The sequence below is a fragment of the Hyaena hyaena genome, unplaced genomic scaffold, assembly GCF_003009895.1.
Source record: "Hyaena hyaena isolate Hyena2069 unplaced genomic scaffold, ASM300989v1 scaffold_44, whole genome shotgun sequence".
Taxonomy (NCBI): Eukaryota; Metazoa; Chordata; class Mammalia; order Carnivora; family Hyaenidae; genus Hyaena; species Hyaena hyaena.
The window spans coordinates 5,044,129-5,066,005 of record NW_024080676.1 but is presented as its reverse complement, the minus strand read 5'-3'; the positions used below and the strand labels follow the sequence as shown (position 1 = coordinate 5,066,005).

The window sequence follows — 21,877 nt, the reverse complement described above, 5'->3', positions numbered from 1 at the left end:
AGCCCAACATGGGGCTAGAATTCGGGAACTGGAAGATCATGACCTGAGCAGAAGTCAGAAGCTTAACCGACTGAGCCACCTGGGCACCCCCGATGCCCATCTTTTAAAAAAGACTTTCCTTAACAACTCCTTACTAACACTCCTTTAATGAAGAGGGTGAGGTACAGGTCATTTAGGTAACAGCAGTCAGTGAAGCTGGGGATAAAAACAGAACTGTACAGGAAAAGGCCACTCACCAGCTAGTGTCAGCACCCGCAACCAACTACTGACAGACCTGGAACTCAAAGGGCTTCTCCTGCCTATCCAGCAGCCCTAAAGAGGAGGTTATTATCTATGCTAACATTTAAGATAGTTTAACGCACATCACTCATGTTGCACAGTGAAACAGACAGACATAACTTTTAATAAAAAGTTTTTTGTTTAATTTGGTAAAAAAACATGAAGCTGATGGTTCTCAAATATTCTGGTCTCAAGATCCCTTTAAACTCTTAAAAATTATTAAAGACCCCCAAATGTAAAATCTACATTTGCTGTATTAGAAATTAAAATCAAAATGTATGACTGTTAATTCACTTAATAATAAAACTAGATCTATTACATGTTAACATAAGTGATATGTTTTTATGAATAATAACTATTTTTAGAACAATTTTTAGTAAGAAGGCAGGCACTGTTTTACATTTTTGCAAATCTCTCTAGTGTCTGGCCTATAAATGGCAACTGTATTCTCATACCTTCCTTAATATTCAGTCTGTTTCAATATCACACATCATGTAGCCTCTGGAAATCTCCACTGTAAACTTATTAGGAAGTGAGAATGAAAATGGCAAATAGTCTTAAAATTGTATTAAAAATAATTTTGGCCTGTGGGCCTTTAAAAAGATTCCCATAGGTCCTTCAGCTGCCCTCTGAGAACTGCTGCATTGTGTATTAGCAGTTGGATAGAAACAGCACTGCTTGACTTGGCTGTTTAGGCAAAGAGGCCCTATTTACATGTTAACTCTCAGAAACATTGGCTACTCCAGTGTATGAGACCCTGAAAGAAGATGGGATCCAAAGAGAACGAAATAGAAGAGGGTTAGCCTGTATTTATCCTCCTGTCCATGGCCATTGACCCAACCTGCCTCATCCATTACACCTTGTGGTCTGGGACAGGTCCCTAGAACAGACCATAATGGTGCTTAAAAATCTCAGGGCTGCCTGGGTGGCTCAGTCAGTTGAGTGTCCAGGTCATGATCTCATGGTTCGTGAGTTCAAGCCCCATGTCGCTCAGAGCCTAGAGCCTGCTTCGGATTCTGCATCTCCGTCTCTCTCTCTCTCTCTGTTCTGTCTCTCTTTCTCTCCCTCAAAAATAAACATTAAAAAATTTTTGGGGGTGCCTGGGTGGCTTAGTCGGTTAAGCGTCTGACTTTCGCTTAGGTCATGATCTCGCGGTTCATGGGTTCGAGCCCCGCGTCGGGCTCTGTGCTGACTGCCAGCTCAGAGTCTGAAGCCTGTTTCAGTCTGTGACTCCCTCTCTCTCTGACCCTCCCCTGCTCACGTTGTCTCTCTCTCTCTCTCTCCTAGAAATAAATAAAAATATTTTTTAAAAAAATTTTTTTCAGGAACTACATCTAAATATGACATACAAACTTGACTGCCTCTTAACGGTTAGGTAAAAAATAATAATTCTGTTTGAGATCTTTATTCTTTTTTGGGCTATTGGTGTTACTCCCAACCATATGTAAGGACATCAGAATTTCTTGGGAGGCACAGGTAGTTGGATTCAATATTATAACAAAATTTTATATTTGAAAAATGAAAAAAAAAAAAAACCTGTACCATTTTCATGACAAAGTCTTGGTGGGTAAGTCTGTTTGAAAGATTGAAAATTACTGATACAAGGCCTAGTTCCTAGCACATGCGAGCAGTATATGTAAAATTCTGAGGCAAATACCAATTAGCACTATCTAATAAATTACTAATCTCAGTGGTCAGGAAATCATCTCAAAATTATACTACTTTTGCTTTATTCGATGCCATGTATCCAAGAAAGCCAAATCCACAGGTCAGTGGGCATACAGCTTAATAAAAACCAAAACCCTCTGAACTCCTGCTAAGCAACAGGAACCACGCCAGGGGCTTTCATGTGGGACATTGCATGTAATCTTCTTAGTAAACCAGTGAATCACATGCTATTCTATGATTCTTGGAATGTGAACATCTAATATTACTAGCCTCACAAATAAAAACTGCTCAAAAAATATTTTCATAGGTGACTGAGCATAAGACCAGAAGTACAAGGATACAAGTGAGGAGGGTAATAGAAGCACTCTCTATCATGCCTTCTGATCTAGCCTTTTCCATCTTACTGTTCTAGGTCCCCATTTGCTCGCCCTGAGGGAGAAATCACCCTAAACTGGGAAACGGAATCAGGGTTATTGTCTTCAAGAACCTTCTAGCCTCTCTAGCTCCAAAAGCAGCTATGGCAGAAACAGCTGGTTTCCCCACACTCTGTCCCCCCTTCTTCCTTGGACACAGGACTTCTGGTTTTTAGGGCAAAATAGAAGAGTATACTTTCCAGCCACTACTGCAGTTAAGTTCGGACAACGGGATGTAAAGAGTCTGGTGCAACTTCTAGGAAACGTCTTAAAGGAAGAGGGCATACTCTCCCGCTTCCTTTCCTTCTTCCAACTGGCTGAAAAACAGACAAGATGTCTGCAGTCTGAGTAGCCATCTTGGATCATGCAGTGGAAGCCACACTCTACGGACAGCCCATCAGCTGGACAGGAGGAGGCATACTGTTCATATTGCCATGCCAGCCCTAAGCAGCCTATAGACTTCTTCTAGGAGAGTTAAATGTACTTTTACTCAAGTCATTTTTGTTTTCAATTTTGTCACACATAACCCAATTTAATCCTAACCAATATGGGAGACAAAAAGAGAAACCAAAAATTCAGATGACTAACTTTCAGGCAGCACAGCATAGTGGTTAGGAGAATGAATTCTGGAGTCAGTGGGCCTGAATCCTGCCTCCCACTCACTAGCTGTTAAGACCCTAAGCAAATTAGTTACACTGGGTGTCTCAGTGTCATCTGTGGGGATAATAATAGTACCTACCTCCAAAAGTGTTGTAAGCACTAAGTGAATTATTATTTGTAAAGCACTTAAAATAGTACCTAGCATATAGTAAGTGCTATCTATGTATTTGTTAAATAAAATAAATAAACTCGTTTGGAACAGGGCCAAAATTCACACAAACAACTACAGTGAGTCTGTGGTCCCTAACCTAACCCACCACAGCATTTAGGAAGTGGTCTTCTGCTCTGAACCACATTTTGCTCAATGGGACAAAGAGGGTTATATTAAGTTTGGGCAGGGCATATGTGTTCCTCCTTCCTCTCTAAGAAAGGACAGTGGTCAGGAAATTTTACACCTTGGGATCCTGCAAATCACGAAGAAACATACCCAAAGTCTGTCATTCTCTGTGGCCTATACACAGAGGCAGTAATACCTTACCTGCCAGATAGAAGTGAAAGATCTTATTACTCCCACCTGTCAGAAGACCAAGTCACTTCTCAGCTGACCTGACATACTTCCAACCAAACTGTAACAGAGTTACCTATCAGAGATAATCAGCTCCTTCTTATATCAGCCAACAAGCAAAAATAATAATAAAAATAAACAAAAGATAAAAACCACTTATATAAAAAATGAAAGCATCGTGCTAACATTTAGACCTCAGGAGACCCACTTTTCTTCCAGTAGTAATGGTTACCCTTTGAGTTTTCAATTTAACTCACTGCTTCCCTTACGTGAGGGACTTGTAAAGACTATTCTCAAAGTTTTCCCCACCTTTTCCCCAACTCAGTTGATGTTAACTGAGTTGATGGCAGTATTGCTTTCTGGTTCTTGACAATTCTGGGACGACAACATCTGGAAGAATGACTAGATCTTTAAATGAACCTAACCAAGAGTTACAAGTCAGTCCCTCCTGGCCACTCCGCACTCCTATCAGAACAGACGCCACCCATATAAAGAGTTCACACAGGAGAGATGCAGGAAAAATCTGCAGGAGATTTGACAACCATCATTTTAATAAGTATAACAATAATACATTTTTTCCAATAAACCGTTCTGGCCTATCCAAGACCTCTAACAGGGAAAAGTTAACACTATTTGACCCACTGATATTCCAATGATACCTCTGGTTTGATACAGATGCCTTAAATTCTTCTGCAGCTATCAAAAGAATAAAGGTCACCTCTCAGCTGCCCTGGTCATGTCCCCTTCCCAACCCATCCCCTCCCCATTCCCCTTTATATACATGCAGGGGACAAAATAAAGGTCAGCAAACACTGTGCCTTAGCTAAAAGGCAAACTGCTGATAGTCCTGGGAGAGAAATGAAAGTAAAGTGTAGCAGGTAGTCCTGTGTTTCTAAAACTCCACATTCTCTACTGAGGAGACATAAAAAAAGAATTGGAACAATTTCCCAGAAGTGAGCAATAATCAAGACAGATGAAACTGGTAAGTCCACCCACTTCATCACCGACGTTTGCCAGTAAGAGATCTGGGACAGTGGTAGACATCCCCACGACACAGAAGGCTGGAACTGAACCCTCAGAGGCCCTGATGGGTCACCCGTCCTCCTCAATGAACAGCGACAACGCTGGTTCGGTCCAGAAAAAGGAAATGGGCACAAAGCTCAAATCTGTAGTACAATGGACAACGCTGGTTCGGTCCAAAAAGAAGGAAATGGGCCCAAAGCTCACATCTGTAGGACAATGGCCGAATAGCAGTCTCTGTAGTTTAAAGCTAAGGAACCTACTAGAAAGCAGCATCTCCCCGCGCGTCTCTGTCGAGAAGCCGATTGTCCCACCACACCGCTGGGCCCCTCGCCTGTATCTGGGCAATTTCCTCTTTTCATTCTCCGCTCACTCCTCCCCCACCAAATAGGTCCTGATTTATTTCTTCATTCCGCAGAACTTCTCCATCTCCAGTCCTCAGGGGCATTCCAAAATCTTGCCAAGGGGCTCTGCACTGTGAAGTTTCTCCCTTTTGCAGCCTTTCAACCCCCCTTCTCCCCGTGGCTGTGCGAAGCTGCTAATTCCCCCGGACAGGCCCACCCTCCCCGAAGACAGCGGCGGCAGCCCCCTCCCCGCTCTCACCCCCTGAGGGTCCTTGACGAAGTAGCTTCCGCTGGAGCCCTGGTAGATGCGCTCGGGGAAGATGCAGCGTTCGATGGCCAGCTCCGCCTGCCGCACCACCGTCTCGAACTCGGGGTCCTCGGGGAACTCGTTCCGCTCGCGGTGGGCCTGCGCGGCGTGCGCCGCCGCCGCCGCCGCCTGAGCGGCCAGGGCTTGGGCCTGCGCCGCCACGGTTTGGGTCTGGCCCTGGGCCGCCGCGCCCCGAGCGCGATCCAGCAGTGGCTGCCGCTCCCGGTCGTGGCCTGGCGAGCCCGGCGGAGAAGGGGCCGGGCCGGCCGCCGCCGCCGCAGCCACTCGGACCGCGCCCCCCGGCACCTGAGGAAAGTGAGCGCCCGAGGAGGACGGGAAGGTGTAGTCCGGGGGTTGGGCCCGCTCGGGGGACACCAGTGGGCTCGTTTCGTCCATCCCTCAGACCGCCGGCTCCGGGTCCCGGTGCGCTCCACACAGCTGAGCCCCCGGCAGGGACCAATCCGCTACACCCCCAACCCCCGCCTGACCAACCAGGTCGCGGCGCCTTGCCGGCCCCGCCCCTACCTAGCCTGTTTACTTGGCGACGAGTTGGCACGACCCCTCGCGCGCGAACGGTAGCCAATCAGAACCACGTCGACGTAATCGCGCCCTCCGCAGTTTTCGCCCGTCACCGTCGATGAAGACCGCGCATGCTCCAGGAGCCAGACCCAGGTCAGACACGCCCCCTGCTCTCACCAGCTCAGCCCCGCCCTTAGTTTCCAATTGCTGACCTGTTTTGGGGAGCTTTCAATAAAGTAGCCTACCTAATCAGTCATTTGTTGAGTGCCTGCTGTGAACCAACCAGCTGTGAAACTGGAGAAATCTAGTCTTTGTATCTGCATTCATTCAATCATGCACTCATTCATAAAATATTTATTGAGCACCTACCATGTTCTAAAGTGCTAGGGAGACAAAAATGAAACAAAGAAAAATACCTAATCTACCTAGAAAGGTTTTTAAAAATCACAGCCCTGATGCAATTTACATAGTGTCTGGCCCGGATGCTCAATGCTTATTTGTTAATTGAAGGAAGATACGGTCTTATTAGACTAAAAAGTTCCATGAGGTAAAAGTCCATGACTGTTTTATTCACCACTGTAAAACCTCAGTGTCCAGACACAATAGGGACTCAGTATATTTTTAGTAGTGGAAAAGAGAAGATCAAGCTGAACACACACAGCTCTCTGAAGTAGCAGAAAAGGAGCCAACAATGAAAACTGAAAACTCCATAATAGAAGTTCAGGATTTTGGAGTAGGCTGGAAAGTCAGCAAAGGCCTTAAAGGGGCCATGTGCTATGAACTATGTCTTAAAGGAATAATGTAATTAGGTTACTGGAGTGAAGAGGGGGAAAAAGAGACAATAGAGTCATTCGAATTTGAACCTCATCTGCACACTTAAGCCTCTATTTTCTCACCTGTAAAATGGGAATTATCCCTTCCTCAATTAAAAAAGAATTAAGAGAATGTATGTAAAACAGCATAGTGGTTAGTATACTCAACAAATGGTAGCCTTTTTATTGTTGATACTGGTTTTTGTGTGTGTGTGTGCTTAGAATAACCAACAGACTAGAGGCATGGATTTGTTATTTATTTTGTTTGTTTTTGTTTTTCTGTTTTTTTAAGTTTCTTTATTTTGAGATGGGGGAGGGGCAGAGAGAGTAGAGAGAGAGAGAATCCCAAGCAGGCTCTGCACTGCCAGCTCAGACTCTGATGCTGGGCTTCAACCCACAAACCTTGAGATCGTGACCTGAGCTAAAACCAAGAGTCAGATGCTCAATCAATTAAGCCCCTCAAGCATACAAAACAACTTATTATTTAATTGTATGTAGGACAATGTCTTAAAGGTTTTTTTGCCATGCAAACCATTTTAGGCAAAGGTCCATACAGTTTCCCCTTTTAGTTACAAGACATGTATTTCCCTTTCCTATACAGATATCAAATAATTCAGTAGTACTTGCCTCTTGTGTCCAAGGGGTCATAGTCACAGAGATGATCTCTTGGTAATCTTGATCTCATTTAGCCCCTAAGCTTCAAATTGTCAAGGAAAGCTGCAAGATTTAGAGTTCTCCCTTGAATTCTGGGTCTTATCTATGGAAAACTTTCAGAACTTGATTTTCCTTTTACTTAAAAAAAAAAAAAAAAAGGGCGGGAATCAATATATTCCCTATTACCTACGAAGAGCTAGCACTCACCAAATGCTAAGAATGTGCCAGACATTGTTTTTTGTATATTACATGGATGTAACTGGAGTACATGTAACTGGCCTTACAGCTCCTATGATGTTAGAAACTGAGTAAAGTAACTTGCCTATGATCATGCAGCTGGTAAGTGGCAGAGCTGGTTCCAAATCCAAGCACAGCAACTCAATGCTTCTAACACCATATTGCTTCTTATTAAATATCTCTATGGCCTGTGTCTCATATGTACCCCCTTTATTTCCATTTTCACTGATACCAGATTACTTTCGAGACTCTCAAGATGTCTTAGCTATATTATTAAAATAGCTTATGAGTTTGTTCCTCTGTTTCCAATCTCTCTGATTATCTCTGAGTATCACTACCAGATTAATCTTCTTAAAACACTGGTTTCCTCGGGGCTCCTGGGTGGCTCAGTTGGTTAAGCATCCAACTTCAGGCCAAGACATGAGTTCAAGCCCTGCATAGGATTCTCTGCTGTCAGCACAGAGCGCACTTTGAATCCTCTGTCTCCTTCTCTCTCTGCCCCTCCCCTGTTCTCTCTCTCTCAAAAACAAATAAACATGAAAAACGAGGAGACCGAGCTAAAAGATTAAAAACAACAACAACAATACGGGTTTCCTTATGTCACTGCTCTGATCAAGAAACTACATTTTTGGGATGCCTGGGTGGCTCTGTCGGTTGAGCATCTGATTCTTGATTTCTGTTCAGACCACGATCCCAGGATCATGAAATCAAGCCCCAAATCAAGCTCTGAGATGAGCTTGGAGCCTGCTTTGGATTCTCTCTCTCTCTTTCCCTCTGCCCCTCTCCCCTGCTCACGAGCTCTCTCGAAAAGAAGACATTTTCATTGCAGTAAAATAATCATGATATTTGTCATTTTAACCATTTCACAAGTGTACAATTCAGTAACATTAAATACATTCACAATATTGTGTAAGCATCACCATTGCCTATACCCAAAACTTTTTCATCATCCCAACAAAAACACTATATTCATTGAACAATAACTCCCTCCTCCTCTAGTTCCCAGTAACCTCTATTCTATTTTGTGTGTCTATGAATTTGCCCATTCAAAACAGTACATTTTGCCATATCTTCCCCCTAAATTTTCTCCATAGTTTAACCACAATCTATCCTTATCTCATCAAATTTTCCAATATGCATTCTTCAATTTAACATGATCTATTTTCTTCACACTCCATTCTCTCAACAACTAGTTATATCAATAGTCAGTACCACACAGTTTATCATGTTTAACCATTGAGTGTAGGAGCTGGTCGAATCTTACAGGCCTGCTAGTCCAATCTCATTTTACAGGCTGGAGAGCTTAATAACTTGTTTGAAGCCCCACACACTTGGTGGCAGGCATGGGATTTGAACACAGAATCCAAGTCTTTTAAAACAATGTAAAACTGTTGTTTATTGAGCATTTATACACTGAACTGTCAAACAAGTCTTGGGGACTCTTTATTATTATTATTATTTTCGCTTTCTATTCCACAGATGAGGAAACCGCCAAATCAGAGAAGCAGCTTGCTTATTCTCTTCATGAGCTTGCCTTCTTTTAATAATTAAATATAGTCTTGAATTTTTCTATGTGTATTAATTTTTCTTCTCCACATCGCGGCAGTAAGTCCCATGAGGGCAACAATCATGTCTTTTTTAGCTGCACTCACTTTGTTCAGTAAATACTGTACATGGATAAACGGATTGGCGTGCAAGGTATTTGGAGGATTTGCTCCAGTCTTGACACTATATATATTTTTTTAATGTTTATTTATTTTTTGAGGGGGGGAGGAGAGAGAGAGAGAGAGAGAGAGAGAGAGAGAGAATCCCAAGCAGGATTCTCTCAGCACAGAGCCACAGGAGGGGCTCCATCTCATCATCTGAGTTCTTGACCTGAAGCCGAAATCAAGAGTCTGAGCTTAAGGACTGAGCCACCCAGCCACCCCAACACTATATTTTAAGCACAAAAGATCTGAGTAAGGACATCAGCACAAATCCTAACAACGAATGAATGCAGAAGTGTCCCGATATCATAATGCTGGCACAAGGTTGACGCTCATTCAACTGCAGTTGCCTAGCCTAGCATGTTACCATTTTCAAAGCTGAACCTCAAATGCCAGATTTGGGCTCTGTCCTTAAATTCCAGGGAGGGGCCATTTATAACTCTGAAGGTCTGCACAGGATCGTGGCCCCTTGAGATGGTGGTCACTGTTGCTTCTGACCCAGGTTTTGTTTTGTTTTTGTGTGACATTTCGGCTAGGCTGTCTCTGGGTAGGCAAGACCTGAGGTCTTCACCAGGGTGGCCAAGGTGGGATCATGGGTTCAGCCCCACCCCTCTCTCGGATGTTTGCCCAGAGAGCCAAAGACACTCCGCCCCGCACAAAGATGGCGCAGAGTTCGGGCCGGACCAATGGAGAGTGGCGTTGCTCCCGGTTGCCTAGGTAACAGCCAATGGGCGGCGGGAATTGCGCCCAGTGCGGCCTCCGGGGATGGCGGCGTCAAGTGGGGCAGGCGCTGGTGGAGGTGGTGGAGAGGCAGGTGGCAGGGGCGATCCCAGCGGAGCTCGGGTCCCGGACGCTGGAGCCCTTCGTCGAGGCGTGACTGTCATCCCAAAAGGCGGAGCTCAGGTTGGCTGGCAGCGCGGGAGGGAGGGGACCAGGCGAGGAAGGGACCGAGGAAATCATCCCGAGATGACGGTCTGGGGATCGTGACTCCACCCAGGACGCGCTGACCAGAGGGTGGGGTCCTTGGGGTGCCAAACCCGGACGTCTAGTCTCTACGGCTGGGGCCGAGGTCTGAGAGAGCCCGCCGTACCCGGCTTAGCGAGCGGGTGGGTGGGGGCTGCGTTCGGAGTGGATGGCAGACCTGTGTGAGCTGAGACCTGGCCCAGGCGGGAGAGTAGAGCTCGGGTAGAGGGAAGGATCGGTGCTGGGATGCAAGAACGGGGTGGGAAATCGGCTAGGAAGTGTTGTTAGTTGGGTCTAGGGCTTTGTTTGTCCTGAGTCCTCCTCTCACGCTCTGGTGGAGAGACGTCCCACACAACGAGGCTTGGGGAATGAGATGTCTCAGATGAGCTGTCTCAGTTCACGGTGGCACTCCTGCTGGGTAGCATCTCCAAACTGCTTAAATATCCGCAGGCTAACTCGGCTTTATTAGAACCCGGTCCAGGCATTTTCTTTTTCATAAAACAGAATAGTATCGTGGCCGTCTCCATCACCCCCAAGGTTTTTTGTTTGTTTCTTGGATTTTGGTTGGTTGGTTGTTGTTGTTTTACTATCCTCTTTCTGATGTCAGGATTTTCTTCCCACTTTCTTAGATCTAATCGTCCCACCAATCTTCCTATATAAGACCTTTATCTAGTAGTAACACATTTTTACGTATTTATTTAATTATTACTATTTTTACTTTTCGAGTTCAAAGGAGATTTATGGTAAAAAGACTTGCAGACTTATAAGAAAAAAGATATTTCAAGCGCATTTAAAACATTTAAAAAGGAATGTGTGACTTGCTGTTCGGGGTTTCTTACAAGAAATAAATTTTTGTTCATCAAAGTCTTCCTTTTCTTCTCTTTAGGATCCCAAAAGCCTAAGACTGTTTCCTTTATAATTAAAAGAACTTTGACAAGATGTCCGTACTCTGGGGAGGCTTTGGAAGAACAATGTAAAGGTATATATGGGCAAAGCTGGCTGCCTCAAAACAATATTCTTACATCGAAAATCGGTTCCTCTTTCTGTTACTTAGTTTGTTTCTTTTTAATTCTCTGAATTTGGACACAAGTTATTGGGAATGCATAAGCATTTTTTAACAAGTTTGATGTCTAAAATCTGAAAAAAGATAAATGGAATACAAATAAAAGTTAACATTCCTGTCTCCAAGTTCTATTTGGAAATATCTGGGTCAGGAGAAAATAAAGATAGCAGGGATGTAGTCTGTTGCGCAGACCAATAGTGTATTCATTTCAGGGACAAAATAGCTATTTTCTTTTAGATAAATGTTTGGATCGATTCTTTGCAATCCATCTATCAAAATAGCAGAAAGGGTGGCCATCTGTTTAAAAGCATGAATCTTCCACGGGGCGCCTGGGTGGCTTAGTCGGTTAAGCGTCCGACTTTTGCTTTGGTCATGATCTCGCTGTTCGTGGGTTCGAGCCCCGTGTCGGGCTCTGTGCTGACTGCCAGCTCAGAGCCTGGAGCCTGTTTCAGCCTGTGACTCCCTCTCTCTCTGACCCTCCCCTGCTCACGCTGTCTCTCTCTCTCTCTCTCCTAAAAAAAAAAATTTAAAAAAAAAATAAAAAAAATAAAAGCATGAATCTTCTTGCTTTTGTGACTAGATTCCATATGCACAGCTGAAGCCTAAACTCCTAGGCCGCCTGTTCTCTCTTTTTTTTAAAATTTTTTTGTAGTTTATTTTTGAGACAGAGAGAGACAGAGCATGAGTGGGGGAGGGGCAGAGAGAGAGGAAGACACAGAATCTGAAACAGGCTCCAGGCTCTGAGCTGTCAGCACAGAGCCTGATGCGGGGCTCGAACCCATGAACCATGAGATCGACCTGAGCCGAAGTCTGACACTTAACCAACTGAGCCACCCAGGCGCCCCTGGCCTGTTCTCTTTAAAAAGATTTTTTATGGTAACTGATATGCATACTGGTTTACATCCTTATTTAAGTGTTGGGTTTTCAGTCTTCCTTAGCCCTTGCTATTCTGTATTAAACTAGATTTTTCTCAATGACCATGATTTCTTTTTGGGTCAGTGGATGTGCCAGGTGACTATTACTTAGCATGGCTGGTTATAGAAGTCATAAATGAAGATCCCAATGCTGTCCCAGGTGGTGACAGTATCAATTATTTGGACTAGGTAGAAGTTTCTAGTCAAATGTGTCCAACCATGGCCTGAGGCCCACAGAGTCTACATATATTTCCTTCAGTTAGCACTTCTGAGTGTGTTCTTGGGAATGGATGTCATTTTGACCAGCAGCTGTTGAAGGGAGTTTGCTCTGTCTCCCTAGATTAAAAAAGGCATGGAAATGTGTTTTTGAAAAACAAATGAGAGATGATGTTGGCAGAGTTAGGTGGAGAGATGATGTTCTACTTATTGTAGTGGTATAATATATTACTCCAAATGTAGCCACTTAAAACCACCATATGATGCTCCCAGATTCTGTGAGTCAGGGATTTGTGCAGGGTATCATGGGGATGACCTCTCTCTGCTCTATGATACCTTAGATGGGATGCTGACTTAATGGCTGAGAGCTAGAATCATCTGAAGGCTCCTTTGCTCACAGCTGGCACCTGGGCTGGGCTGATTCAAAGGTGAGAACTGCCAACTAGAGCACCAACCTGTGGCTCTTTGTGGCTCAGCCTCCTCACAGCACAGTAGCCTCAAGGTAGTCAGACTTCTCATGTGTGGCTCAGGTCTCCAAGCGTGAGTGTCCCATTGAGCAAGAGGGAAGATGTATCACCTTTTCTTTCTTTCTTTTTTTTTTAAGTTTTATTTATTTTGAGAGAGATGGTGTGCGTGAATTAGGGGAGGGGCAGAGAGAGAGGGAGAGAGAGAATCCCAAACAGGCTCCAAACTGTCAGCGCAGAGCCTGACTTGGGCTTGATCCCATGAACCATGAGATCATGACCTGAGCTGAAACCAAGAGTCGGATGCTTAACTGACTGAGCCACCCTGGCACCCCAATGCATCATTCTTTTCTGATCTTACCTTAGGACATACCATTGCTTCCATCGTGTTCTGTCAGTTGAAGCAGTCACAAGCCTGCCCAGATTCAAAGAAGACTTAGACTCCACCTTTTCATGGAATATTAGTGAGGTCAAACTGTAGAACGTGTAATACAGGAGACATGATTGCAAACGTCCTTGGAAAATACAACCTGCCACATTTGGTAGAGGATGATCTTTCAAGTTTCACTGGAAAATTTAGGATATATTCCTAAGAGCTAACAGCATACCAAAGGAGTGGGCAAGTTTACAGTTTGAGTGGCTGGCTCAAAGTACAGTTTGAGTACTTTGTCTATCAAGATAGTCTTCAAACTAGAGAAATACTATTCACTTTCAGGGACCTTCTACTGGTCCATCTGAAAGGAGTGGGCTGCCACTATGTGGAAGTTTCATGTAGCCTTGAGAAAAAGCAAACAGGGGCACCTGGCTGGCTTGGTTGGTAGAGCATTCAACTCTAAATCTCAGGGTCTTGAGTTCAAGCCCCACATTAGGCATGGAGCTTCCTTTAAAAAAAAAAAAATAGGGGCACCTGAGCAGCTCAGTCAGTTAGGCATCTGACTTTGGCGGTTCATGGGTTTGAGCCCCGTGCTGGGCTCTGCACTGACAGTGCAGAGCTGGCCTTGGATTCTCTCTCCCCGTGAGCCATTGGGCAGCCAAACTGACCCCTCACATGACACCACAAGAACTCCTTCCAGACCTCTGAGTGAAGACAAACTAACAGCTGCCAAACATAAAAAAGAAATGCCTTTATCTTATCATCTTCCTGCATAAGTAATGATTTTGTTTATGTTTTGGAATGGTGGTTTAGTTATAAGATTTATTATCAGATAAGGCCTTTACGATTCTGGCTTCTTTTAAAGGAATGAAATATTTCAGCTTTGTGCCATAAGCTGACTTTTCAGTACGCTGACCTCACTAATTCTGGGAAGAGCTGAAGATGGCCTGGAGTTACCAAAGCCTATCTGGACTGGAAAGAGTTTTCCTCTGCAGTTTTGATGGGACCGCTTCTCTTCCTCTCATTAATGTTGTATTTGCAGCACAGTCGTGCTGGCCTCTACCCCAGGCACACTGATGCTGGGCTGGCGACAAGAGGCTTGTGGGCCTGAAATTGGATGCTGACCTTGTGGAACGTTGATGGAACAGAGGTGGCACGCCAGGAGCCAGTGTCACCTCTCAGAGAAGATGGCCCTGGAGTTTTTCAGGGGCTTGAACGCAGGAAGAAAATGGTCCCTATCTCAGGATATCTTCTGCTGTGTGAGAGACCCTGCACAGGGAGCTTCCAAGTCACTGCAGCAGCGAGAAAATCCCTGGTGGAGCTGTGGAAGAAGCTCCCAGACATCACTGGGAGAGCTTCCAAAGCTGGCTTCATTATGGAGGTAGAAGCGAATGTTGCTCCATGTTGGGTCAGAACTCATCTGTCCTCATAGCTGGGAAGAAATGAGAGCTTTGAGACAGGGTCCGGGCCCAGAAGATGTCACTGAGCCCCACTCTGTTCAGTCCCAGCTGTTTGCACATCAGACCATTTCTGGGTTTGTGGCATCTGTATCAAAAAGCATCATGACATAGGCCAAAATTAAAATATCCCATAGGGTGGTGATAAAGAATACATGAGTGGCAATTGTAGTTTACTTTTCCTCACCTTAGAATTTACCTCACTAGTCAACATTGGCTGATTTTTTTTTCCAAAATGTTATTTGAATCACTTTGGTAGCCTTTTTATACTGAGACTTTAAAGAAATTTCCATTACAGTCAATGTGAATATGTAAGTTTAGGTGTCTGGTTTTTAAAAAAATTTTTATATTAAAAATTTTTTAATGTTTATTTTTTGAGAGAGAGAGAGGCGTGAGCAGGGGAGGGGCAGAGAGAGGAAGACATAGAATCCGAAGCAGGCTCCAGGCTCTGAGTTGTCAGCAGAGAGCCCAACGCGGGGTTTGAACTGACAAACCACGAGATCTTGACCTGAGCCAAAGTCAGATGGTTAACCAGCTGAGCTACTCAGGCGCCCCTCCACATTGAACATTTAAAGCATTTTTGTATCAGATATGCCAGATCCCTCTTATACTGCGGAATCTGCTCTATGAGACCCCATCTCAATGTTCCATAATGGAGACAGCAATACAACCCTTAATGTTGTGTGTGATTTAGGCTCCTCTGGGACTTGAAAGAAGCTAGCCATGGGCACCAGGCCTGCAGGGATTAAAACCCCCTCCTGTTCGGTCCTCCAGGTCTGGCCCCCATGTTCTGAAGAAGGGGTGCACTTGTCCTGTCGGAACTCAATCAGATGCATGATGGTCAGACTTTAGCTTCACTGTTAATAACAGAGGACCTTTCAATGATGATTTCTAGGTCAGAGAACTTTCACCCATAGGATAGCCATTGATTGGAGTAGTAGTTCCCATGCTTTTAAATGTTTAACAGTGTAACGATGTGCTTGTTGAAACTGCAGATGCCCAGGCTCTAATTTACAGAATCTGATTCAGTAGATCTGGGTGTGGGCCTAGGATTCTGCATTGTCACAGTCACTTGGAAAAATGTTTTGTTGCTTAGGTCTGGAAGAGATGAGGAGGTGAGTAAAAAGACCTAGGGAATTAAAAAAGGACTAGGGATTGCCTTTTTAAAAAATATGTCAAATGATTCTGTTTGTCTCTGCATTTAATGATATTTTGGGTTATCTTAACCTCCTTTTTAAAAATCTTTTTATTTTATTTAAATCCCAGTTAGTTAACATAGAATGTAATAATGATTTCAGGAGTAGAATTTAGTGATTTATCACTTACACATAACACCCAGTGCTCATCCCAACAAGTGCTCTCTTTAATGCCCATCACCCATTTAGCCCATCTCCTACCCAGCACCCCTCCACCAACCCTCAGTATGTTCTCTGAATTTAGGAGTCTCTTATGGTTTGCCTTACAGGATATCTTTGAACTGAATACAAGCATTCTTTTACTACACCTGTGAAGCCATACCTAGGCAGCCTCTCTGTCACAGTCATTCCTTCGTTCTACTCCCCTTACACTGATGTCCCCGTAGTTCAGGTCTTATGATCTTATACCTGGTTGGATCAGTTAGCTTTTCTGGGTAATAACATGTTACCCCCAAAACATAGTGGCTTGAAACAGCAACCATGTAGTCCGTGATTCTGTGGGTCATTAATTTGGAGCTGGGCTCAGGAGCAGCTCTGCTGCATCCATGGTCAGCCGGGACAACTCCACATGACCCCTCATCACCAGCTGGCCAGTCCGGGCTTGTCCACATGAGGGCAGAACAGTTCCAAGTGCAGGGAGAGGGCAAGCCCAGCGTACAAGCACTTTGCACACCTCTGCTGTACCACCTTTGCCTGCGTTCCATTAGCCAGAGCAAGTCATATAAACCGCCCAGACCCAGTGCGTGGAGGAGCAAACTGCCATTCATGGAGATGCTGCCATGTGACATCACAAGGGCGTGAGCAGAGCGGGAGTAGTTTGTGCTCATTTTCAGTCTACTGAATTATCACATCTCCCGCCTTGCAGGCTTCTCTGGCTGTCGGCTTTTGCTGCTCCAAAGCATCCTACCTCCCGCTGCCACGGTCATTTTCCGTAAGCACCGCTTTCATGCTATGTCTCTGTTCACAAACCCCCAGAGCCTTCCCCTTTCCCCGTCTCATTAGCTGTGAACTCTTCTGCCTGGCTTTCAAAGGTCTCCGTACGGTAGCCTAGCCCTGAAAGCAGAGCATGCACTATGAGAGAGGAAGAACTAGCAGTAGTCGGGGGAAGCCAGGGCATGAGTCCCGGCTCAGGCACAGACTGGCTTATAACTTCTCTGGGCTTCTCCCTCTCCATCTATAAAATGAGGGCGTTTGGATTAAATCTGAGAGGGTTTTTTTTTTCAGATTTCAGATTTCACCTGAGTACCTAAGACAAACTTGTTGCCTGTTACTCCCTAAATTAAACCTTCAATTGCAGTAAAACCCAGCTTCATATTTTTCCACTAAACATCCAGGGTACGTTGCTCTTTGTGCACTCATTGCCCAGGTTTTCTCTCTCCGCAGCTGCCCTTTGCTCTCTTCACTGCTTGTTTTCAGTACATCCCATCCCTTGTCTTTGTTCATCTCTGCCTCTTAATTACATCATCTCCCATATTGTTCAGCGGTTTCGTTATTAGTCTTGGCAACTAGATTGTAAACTCATTGAGGGAAGAGACTATATTTTATACATCAACTAAACACATAGTAGGTATCAAGGCAATATTTGTAGATTAATCCTCAGTTTCTATCCCAGGTCATAGAAAATTGGAACTGGCTGATAACTTAAAAAAAATTTTTTTAAATGTTTATTCAGTTTCCGAGAGAGAGAGAAAGAGAGCGAGAGAGAGCAGGGGAGGGGCAGAGAGGGAGGGAGACGTAGAATCTGAAGCAGGTTCCAGGCTCTGAGCTGTCAGCACAGAGCCCGATGTGGGGCTCAAACTCATGATCTGTGAGATCATGACCTGAGCTGGAGTTGGATGCTTAATTGAGCCACCCAGGTCCCCCCTAGCTGATACCTTTTAAGACCAGGAAGAGGATAAGACTGCTTGAACAGAGGCGATGGTTTCAAGCAGGGTTTGGAGAGGTAGGTATGTTTGTTAAATGCATCCAAAGTAATGTATATATACTTACCAGGCTGGCAAGTAAGTAGAGTATATCTGTGAAATTGCTTCATTGGCCTTTCCTCCAGCCATCCTGTGACTCTGGTTCTCCTCTGCTCGTTTCCTGCAGGTTTCATCCTTTTCTTCTGTAAGCTGGCACCATGACCCTCACTAAAGGCTCTTTCACCTACTCCAGTGGGGAGGAATATCGCGGCGAGTGGAAGGAAGGTGAGAGGGCCCCTGGGGGTCAAGTGGTGAACACTTAATTTGACTAAAGGACAAACACATAAAGCTATAGAAGCCAACTGGATGAATCTTCATGTCTCATTCCAGGATGTAATCTGAATAGTGCCTTTCCTTTATTTGATTTTAGGCTTAAATAAAGGAATTTGAAATGCCATTGTTTGCCCAGTCCCCTGCAATGAGTGAAATCTTTCTAGTTCTGAATATAAAATGTTTTAGCATCCTTTTACTCTTTTAGTGTTATTATTTGGGAATTGTTTTTTATAAATGCTCATGTACCAGCCAGAGTAAAATGAATTACATGAAGTGCCCATAAATTAGAAAGTGCAGAATTCATTGCAATGACTTGGTTCCAGGGAACCTTAAAAAATTAAGGAAGATCTAGAAATTAGGACAGACGCTCGAGAGCAAATGACATCCATTGCCTTGGATTTCCTGTGACAGCTCATTACATTTGGAAGTACCTATTCAAGGAATGGAGAAATTCTTCAGAGACTGAAAAACACAGTCTGGCCACTTAAAAGCCTCATGGGTCCAGTCCCTCCAAGCCAGGAACCGCCCCGAGGAGAGGAGCCTGGACTTCCCACAGCGGTGCCAGTGAAGAGACGTTCAGGCCGTTTCCAGACACAGAGCCCAGTCTTTTCACGCTAGATCCCTGCAGCTGATGAGTTGTTGAGCCCTGAGAGGAGAAACTGTGCAGCATCGCCTCAGTACACCCCCATGCCTTTCCCCTGCCTCCCCAGCACCTGCTGTCCCCTCGGCTCCGGCCATGTAGAGGCGCCACCCTCCATCCCTGGAAGGGCTCCCTCGTATTCTGTTGGAGGACAGGATTGCTCCTCCAGCAGCTTGCTGTTTTCTGGTCCATTCAGTGGGTAAGCACAGCCCTGCTGACATAACCAAGCCCAAACCAGTGTTGCCAGGCCAGCCGGTAGGTTGGCCCCCTGGCTTCACGGTGCCGAGGTGAGCTTGTTTTCCTCAGAGAGGCCGCCTAAGTGAGTGTGGAGGGCTCTGCCGCATTTGCGCCCTTGCTCTGCTACTTAACCGCTCTGTGATCTCGAGTAAGTGATTTGGCTTCTCCCTAGCCTTGGTTTCTGCATCTGTGAAATGGGAACAATAACGGTACTATGCCCACGTCCTAGCGTCATGAGGATTAAATGAGATGATAAACACAAAGAGCTCAGAAGAGTGCGTGACACACAGCAGAGGCCCTCTTATCATTCATACCTACAGAGACCCGCTGCCCCTGTGAGGCTGGGACAGGATGGGAAGGTCCAGGGAGCCAGATTTTCCTGCCTGACTCTGGGTAGGAGCTCTGCCCTGCCAGCATCACTGCTTCTCTTCCGTCCTTTGTGGGTGAGATGACGAAAGGCAAGAGATGTTAGGCAGTGAGGGGCTCCCTGAAGCTGCCCCATCCCAACCTGACGACTGTCTTTCTCTTCGCTCAGGCCGCAGACATGGTTTTGGTCAACTGATGTTTGCAGATGGTGGCACCTACCTGGGTCATTTTGAGAATGGGCTCTTTAATGGCTTCGGGGTACTGACTTTCTCAGATGGCTCAAGGTGAGTACTGGGCCGTTCCTTTCTCAGCTTTGAGAGTGATAACAGCTGGTCAGACCTGAGATGTCCCAGGGCCTCTGAAAACAGGCAAGGAGTAAGCAGTTCTTTTTCAGTTCCTTTATAAATTGATCTAAAATTTGAAATGGCATGTCGCTGAGTGACCTTCCACCCCACTGCCATCCTCTTCTGTTATCTCCTTGAGATTAGAGCCTCACATCACACTTGCTCTCTGGCCCTTCTCTGCCGGTTGGGAGTGGGGTGGGTGGGGTCAGGGGAGAGCTCTGACACAAGCAGAATCAGTTTTGCTCCTTGGCGTTAATAAGTAACACTTCCTGGGCGCCTGGGTGGCTCAGTTGGTTGAGTGTCTGACTCTTGGTTTTGGCTCAGGTCATGATCTGATGGTTCATGAGATGGAGTCCCAAAGCGGGCTCCACACTGACAGCAGGAAGCCTGCTTGAGAATTGTCTCTCTCCCTCTCTCTCTGTCCCTCCCTTGCTCACTCTCACTCTCTCTCTCTCTCTCTCTCTCTCTCAAAATAAATAAATAAATAACACTTATTGGTAGCTGCTTCACGCAGTTGACCTGGATTGCCTGCTACCCCACTAAAGACTGTCGTGTTTCTGCAGGTACGAGGGGGAGTTTGCCCAGGGCAAGTTTAATGGTGTTGGAGTCTTCATCCGGCATGACAACATGACGTTTGAAGGGGAATTTAAGAATGGCAGAGTAGATGGTTTTGGTAAGTCATGGCTCACCAGGACGGGTGACGGGGGGACCAGCATATGGGTGGAGGAACACCTCGTCAGTTGTGGTGCTTTTGTGGGTGCCCAGCGATCCCGAGGGGTTCGGCAAGCCCGCGGACTGCGACCCAGGGCCGACCCGCGAGTCCTCCTCTGCGGCTTCGCATCGGGCTTCTCCCTGAGTCACTGATGCCCTCTGCCATCCCGAATTTTCTCTGGCCCCCTCCAAGGCCTGCTGACCTTCCCCGATGGTTCCCACGGAATACCTCGCAATGAAGGCCTGTTTGAGAACAACAAGCTGCTGCGGCGGGAGAAATGTTCGGCGGTCGTCCAGCGGGCCCAGAGCGCCTCCAAGTCCGCCAGGAACCTCACTGCCTGACGCGGGGCCGAGCGCCCGCCGACAAGGCCCGGGTGAAGCAAAGGCCCTGTTACTCACCCGAGGTGTGTTAAGTGTGCCGGCTGTGAGGACATGAGAAGGCGCGCAGAGCAGGAGCCTCAGGACGCGCCCACACCCGCCCGGGAGGGATTCTGTCACCAAAGTTCTGAGGACTCCCGCCCGCTGCCCCCAGCAGGGTCACCAGTCCTGTCTTTCCTTCACTCACTTGTTGGTATTCTCTGTCCTAAAGCCCTGGGTTGCCCCACGCAGACTTGCTTCTCCTTGATTTCCTGCCAAGCAGGGCAGAACCTCTTCGTCCTGCCTGTATTTGGGGCAGTTGATCCTAGACCCAAAGTAGGGCAAGTGCTCTGCGCTTCCCTGGAGAACCAGGGAGAGGGATAGGGGTGGCTTAGACAGCCCAGCAGTCCTGTGAAGGCCAGGCCAGAGCTCTTCTGCGTGTCTTCCCCCTCCCTCCCCCCGTTGCTGCTGGTTGACTTCATGGCTCCAGGCCAACCACTTTGTCTCACCAGACTGGTATTTGTGTCTGCTTATTCCCCCTGTGAAGGGTTTGGTAAGAATGCTGTTTCCCTATCCCTTGACTTTATAAGCTGTCTTCCTTACCTGAGTTCCAGAAGCTAATTTGTGCCCTATTTGTGCCTCTCTCCTTTCGTAGATGGGACAGGATCCCTTTTGGGGATACTCAAAAAACTGATACAAAGAGTCATCTTATAACTTGTACTTTTTCATTACTCCAGGGCAAAGGGCAGACACCCCTGGCATACTTCAGGCCCTACCACGGAGTAATTGAATCCTTAGGGATGGCTTGGGCTAACACAGCCCCTTCCCAGTGGATTAGGAGGTCAGACCCACCTCAACCCCTTGGCGCTTGGGTAGAATTGGACCCAGCCTAGCACTGTGGTGAACCAAAAGAGAATTTGGCTCCCTGCATTCGGTCCACTGTTAACTCTTCTACCATGAGCTTGGCCATCAGGCCTGGGGAGATCAGATCTTGACCAGTAGGATCCCTGCCTAGTCATCATGGAGGCCCCCTACTATCCTGTGACCTACACACGCCCAGCCCACCCCCAACCCCCTATCCTCACACTGGATGTCTCCTCAACAGCAGATTGTGGTGGAAATTATAGCCGTGTGCCTCTCTGTATTCTCTGAGTTGTACTGTAGAAACAAGTGTTTATGAGGAATAAACAAATCACCAGAACTGCCTATCGTTCATCT

The 21,877-nt window shown here is 46.0% G+C and overlaps 2 protein-coding genes across 3 annotated transcripts in view; one reads left to right on the top strand and one right to left on the bottom strand.

Moving 5' to 3' along the window:
- Nucleotides 1-5,656, bottom strand: part of PI4K2A (phosphatidylinositol 4-kinase type 2 alpha) — a 31,708-nt gene extending 26,052 nt beyond the window's left edge. The window contains exon 1 of the mRNA XM_039230240.1: nt 5,149-5,656. Within this exon, the coding sequence (XP_039086171.1) occupies nt 5,149-5,592 (444 nt within the window). The 5' untranslated portion in view covers nt 5,593-5,656. The remainder of the gene's footprint in view (nt 1-5,148) is intronic.
- A 4,233-nt stretch (nt 5,657-9,889) lies between these two features.
- MORN4 (MORN repeat containing 4) lies at nt 9,890-21,860 on the top strand. Of its 2 annotated transcripts, XM_039230296.1 has the most exons (7): nt 9,890-10,027; nt 10,974-11,066; nt 13,983-14,498; nt 17,859-17,956; nt 19,417-19,531; nt 20,155-20,264; nt 20,496-21,860. In XM_039230296.1, the coding sequence occupies exons 4-7, from the start codon at nt 17,890-17,892 to the stop codon at nt 20,642-20,644; spliced, it is 441 nt and encodes a 146-aa protein (XP_039086227.1). In that variant the 5' UTR covers nt 9,890-10,027; nt 10,974-11,066; nt 13,983-14,498; nt 17,859-17,889; the 3' UTR covers nt 20,645-21,860. The 2 variants fall into 2 exon arrangements, with proteins under 2 accessions (XP_039086227.1, XP_039086226.1); XM_039230295.1 differs by lacking the exon at nt 13,983-14,498.
- Nucleotides 21,861-21,877: the final 17 nt, after the last annotated feature.